Source organism: Palaemon carinicauda, chromosome 2, assembly GCF_036898095.1.
Source record: "Palaemon carinicauda isolate YSFRI2023 chromosome 2, ASM3689809v2, whole genome shotgun sequence".
NCBI classification, from domain to species: Eukaryota; Metazoa; Arthropoda; class Malacostraca; order Decapoda; family Palaemonidae; genus Palaemon; species Palaemon carinicauda.
Window position 1 is genome coordinate 78,179,971 of NC_090726.1, and position 4,886 is coordinate 78,184,856.

The 4,886-nt window shown below is 40.1% G+C and overlaps 1 protein-coding gene across 1 annotated transcript; it reads left to right on the forward strand.

Annotated features, from left to right (window-relative positions):
• Positions 1 to 2,230: 2,230 nt before the first annotated feature.
• On the forward strand, positions 2,231 to 4,299 carry LOC137617821 (uncharacterized). Its single transcript, XM_068347775.1, has 3 exons — positions 2,231 to 2,567; positions 3,150 to 3,644; positions 3,809 to 4,299. The coding sequence occupies exons 1-3, from the start codon at positions 2,231 to 2,233 to the stop codon at positions 4,297 to 4,299; spliced, it is 1,323 nt and encodes a 440-aa protein (XP_068203876.1).
• The last annotated feature ends 587 nt before the right edge of the window (positions 4,300 to 4,886 follow it).

Below are 4,886 nucleotides of genomic sequence, written 5' to 3' on the forward strand. Positions count from 1 at the left end.
TGCCTCCGATGCCGGCAGCCTAGCCGGCAGGTGAATGATGGTGTCCTATAACCTATTCACCCCGCCGACAGGTTGCCGACATAAGACGAAATACTCTGAGATTCTGACTGAATCCCAAAACATGCTGGTATACCACAACCGGTGGTTAAGGGAAGAGACAGGAAAAATCCTAGGCTAGTCATGTCTGGATAAAATTCTTGGCACGGCCATTAGGGTTGTAGCCTGAAGCTACACTCAGAGGGAAAAAGAGATTACCCTTAAATCTCCATGGAGACGTGTAATATTTCATATAATTTTAGGAGGTATCAGTCTCCACTTGAATTGAAAAAACAATACACGAGGGAACCGGGGAAATGTCTGAACGTATAATAAAACGCCAAGGTTAGGTTACCTAGGTGAGTCGAGATCTCGGTTACCTAAATCATCGAAACTCTAACTATATGATCGACATGAAAAAGGAAAATTATTCATATTATCAATATCTTTACAAGTATAATTGCTTAAATAGCTAAATAATTGAAATAATTAATTAATGCTATTTTAAACTAGAAAGTCGTTCTGCTAACTAAATGACACATGCCTAACAAACGACGGCGCCCATGGCGCCTCCAGTAACAGGCCTAACTCTTAGGCACAATAAATTACTCTAATTTCATTTTGAAACAGGAGCTAAAATATACTCATTGTAAAGACCCGATACTCAACTTTCCAGAGGCGGAAGAAGATGGAGAAAGCATAATTATAATCCTTGCAAAACGATCAAAAAAGTTAGATCCGCAGGGAATACCACCAAGCGAAATCGCTACAAAATAAGGAAGGTCAGCCATCGCAGAGATGGCACTGTTGTCATACTCAATAGTAGTACGAGAACGGGGGTAACCTTGATACGGCTCCCAGCGGCGGATTTTTTTTGGGGGGCCGTGTAGGCCATGGCCTAGGGCCCCGCGCCTGTGAGGCCCCGCGAAAATTGATTCATAATTCAGCGTGGGCACTTTATAATCAATGGAAAAAAATTTTTCCACGCTTGTGTCAATGAATTTCTGCGAAATAACATCTACACAGGCAATTACAACATTTGCAATTTGGCAATTAGGCATTTGCAATTTGGCAATTCGCAGAATTTGAGCTGTGCAATGAATGTGGCGTTTAGTATGCATGAAAGTGAGTTATATTCACTTAATCGGTTCAATGACTTTGAATTTCATACAGTTTGCTTGCAAGCAACATTTCGAATTGGCAAGTTGATACAATAATGCAAGCTCGGTTTTCTGTCAATCTATCATATAAATTGTATAAATAATATTCATTGTGTGTGGACCAGTGGACTTTTCTTTGCTTCTTGTTGGGTCCACGTGGCGCGATTACTAACGTTCAATCTGCACTCTGATTGGCTGTTGAACCCTGTATGCACATGCTTACATGTATGCATTAATGACTCATGATAAATCTTGTGCAACTATTTTCACGAATATTCTCATCTGTGTGCTTTATTTTGCGCTAGCATGCTTTTTTATCAGTTTGCTCTTTCATCCTGAAGTGTTCACTCTCATTGTTTTCTGAGCGCAGTGGTCTCATCTGACTTCTTGACGTAGCTTCCGACTCATTTCTGCTCAGGTGTGAATTTCATTGATTGAAACCTTTTCTATTTGCCTGTCGACAAAAACAGGAAAAGACTAGCTTGTCAAACATCAGTTACAAAAAAAGGTTCCACCTCTCCTACTGTCGAACACGTCTCAGTTTTCTCGTTGCTTCATCCCCTCATTTGTTAATGTTTGGAACACCCTTCCTAATGATGTCGTCAAGTCAAATGATTGTTATACTTTCAAAAAACACGTTAATGCTTTTTTTCTCTCTAGTGCCTCAACGTTTTAGTTTTTCCATGCTCATTTTTTTGCCTCATCAATGTTTCTTCTAATATTTTTATTTCTATCATCGATGATGTGCCGTTAACTAGGCCTTCCGGTGTATGTCTCTTGCTTTCTGGTTGGTCGCCTAAATTGATCATTATAATAATAATAGTAATAATAAATACTTCGCCAATGTTTTTATATATAGCCAACTTTTATTAGCATCTACGTATCTATGTAACTACCTACTTTTGTCATTTCATATACCTAGTTATATTTTAAATATCTACTGTGGGTAGAGCCATAATATCTATAGTTAATAATTATTCATGTTTTTCATTTTCAGGATAAGGTAGTGAGGCTGCACTGACCACTGAGGCATAATGGAGAAATCAACAAGTCGTAATCGTGATCAAGGGAGAAAGTATAAAGCGGGCTCTGTCAAACGACAAGAAAAGGCAGATGAAAAGGAAAGAGTAAAAAAACTACCAAAAATAACTCAATGGTTGGCATATTCAACAGTATCTGCACCTGAAAAGTCACAAATTCACACTGAATCTGGTCCTAGCTTGAACAAACCAAGTACAAGTGTTGGTGCTAGCTTGAACAAACCAAGTGCAGCCACAGCGAGTACTGAACGGTCTGAACCAAATGTAGTTAGCGCAATTGATCCTGAGCGCAGTGAGGAGACACAAGACGAAGTGAAAGCTATGAATACCGGTACTGAACAAGGATTTCAAAATGATCTTGGATTATGGCCTAAAATAATTCCTGAAAATGTGTGTGACTATTGGTTGAAAAGGGGAAGTGCAGAATGTCGACACTGTGATGTTGATTTTAAAGAGTCAGCTGTGAAAGAGCTAAACAGAACCCGTCATTGTACAAAGACATTATTCACTCAAACTCATTCATTATCTGGCCAAGAAATTAATCTTAACAGGCTCTGTTACTCTAAAACAACTGGTAAAGTGTATTGTTTTCCTTGCAAGATTTTGTCAAAGGTGCAAAGCTCATTCACAACTGGCTTCAATGGCTGGAAGAATGCTAGTTATGTCATAGAATCTCACAGTAGGTCAGATCAGCACAGGAAAAGTATGGTCGACATGATATATAGAAAGACTATGGGTGCCCGTATTGACTCTAATCTAGTGCTACAATATGAAAGTGACTGTGAGTACTAGCAGGCAGTATTGAGGAGGTGTGTAGATGTTTTAAAGCTACTTTGCGAACGCGGGCTAGCCATTCGGGGTAAGGATGAAGTAATTGGATCAGCACACAATGGAAATTATCTTGGGATTCTAGAGCTGCTGAGCATATACGACAGTTTCTTGGCAGCACATATCAAGAAACATGCAAACAAAGGTAGTGGTCATACTTCCTACTTGTCGCATGTCATTTCTGAGGAAGTCATTGGAATAATGGTAAAAAAGGTTATGTCCTCAATAACAGATGAAGTAAAAACAGCAAAGTACTTCTCAGTTTCTGTCGACTCCACACCAGATATTTCACACATGGATCAACTTAGTTTTACAATCCGCTATGTACTGCCTACTACAGGTCCAGTTGAAAGGTTTTTGCAGTTTATTCCCATGCTAAGCCACACTGGCAGAGATATTGCTACAACTGTTCTTGATTTTCTTAAAGAAAAGAACATTTCAGTTCTCGACTGCCGAGGACAGTCCTATGACAATGCCAGCAACATGTCTGGTAAATATCAGGGAACCCAACAGATAATCAAGAACGAGTGCAGTGAAGCTGAGTACATACCATGTATGGCTGATTCCTTAAACTTGGTGGGTAAGTGTGCCGCAGAAAGCTGTCCTGCTGCAGTGTCATTGTTTGGTCTGATACAAAACTTGTACTCCTTCCTTGTCGCATCTACTTATCGTTGGAGGAGACACCGTGAGATAATAGAGACTAATAGAGATAAGAAGTTGAAAGTTGATAAAAAAAACTTTCAGACACTCGTTGGTCAGCACGAGCAGATGCTGTAGCTGCTCTCAGTAGAGCAAACAATGAAAACATCATTGTTCTGGAAGAGTTTTCCTCGGATCAGAATCAGCCAGCTGAGACAAGAGCTGAAGCAAGTGGTCTTCTCAAAGGTTTGAAAAAACTTGAAACAGTAATTCTTCTTGAAGTTTGGGATACAGTATTGGAAAGGTTTCAGAGTGCCAGCATTCAACTGCAAAAACCTGGAATCTCCCTCAACACAGCTGTCACACTGCTGGAGTCTCTTTTACAGTTTGTTAAAGACCTGAGATCCCAGTTCGATGATTTTGAAGCAAAAGCTATTGCTAAGTGTGATCCCAGTGACGTGACTGGTAAAGTTGCATACTACGCCGATAGGCAGTCACAGCGTATTAGAAAGCGCAAGCGTCAACACGATGAACTAGACTCGGTGGAGGATGTTACGCTGACAGGGAGAGACATGTTTAGAGTGACTGCTTTCTAGCCAATCATTGACAAGCTCTATGCTGCCCTAACACAACGCCTTGCAGCTTACAGCGACCTTCGAGAGAAATTTGGGTTTTTATCAGAAATCTCAAACAAAACAAACACTGAACTTAAAGCAGCTGCTGAAAAGCTTGTGTCTTCATATCCTAATGACTTGGAGGCGGGATTGGAGTCGGAGCTTTTGCAGTTTGCACACCTCATGAAATCCATTCCAAGAGGTTCATCTGAAAGTGCTCCTTCATTAGGTGGTGTAAAAGCTGCACAAAGACAAAGTTCGGAACTTGAAATGTATAAGATAATTCACAGACATGACATGGTTGAAACATTTGCTAATGTTGAAATTGTATTACGACTCTATCTCTGCATGTTTGTCACAAACTGCACTGGGGAGCGATCATTCTCCAAGCTGAAACTACTGAAGAATTATCTAAGAAACACCATGGGGCAGAACCGCTTTTCTTCACTCACCCTGTTGAGCACTGAGCATGAAAAATTATGGGTGCTTGATTTTACTGATGTCATCAAACAGTTTGCAAGTAAGAAGGCTCGAAAAAAATCATTTTTTTAATGAGAAATAGTTGAGTG

What these genes read in the sequence shown, in the direction of transcription:
- LOC137617821 (XM_068347775.1), top strand. Translation starts at nt 2,231, where the DNA reads ATGGAGAAATCAACAAGTCGTAATCGTGATCAAGGGAGAAAGTATAAA. An exon ending in AGTGAAAGCTATGAATACCG is followed by an intron (nt 2,568 to 3,149) that starts GTACTGAACAAG and finishes TTGGGATTCTAG; the next exon opens with AGCTGCTGAGCATATACGAC. An exon ending in TGATTCCTTAAACTTGGTGG is followed by an intron (nt 3,645 to 3,808) that starts GTAAGTGTGCCG and finishes AAAAACTTTCAG; the next exon opens with ACACTCGTTGGTCAGCACGA.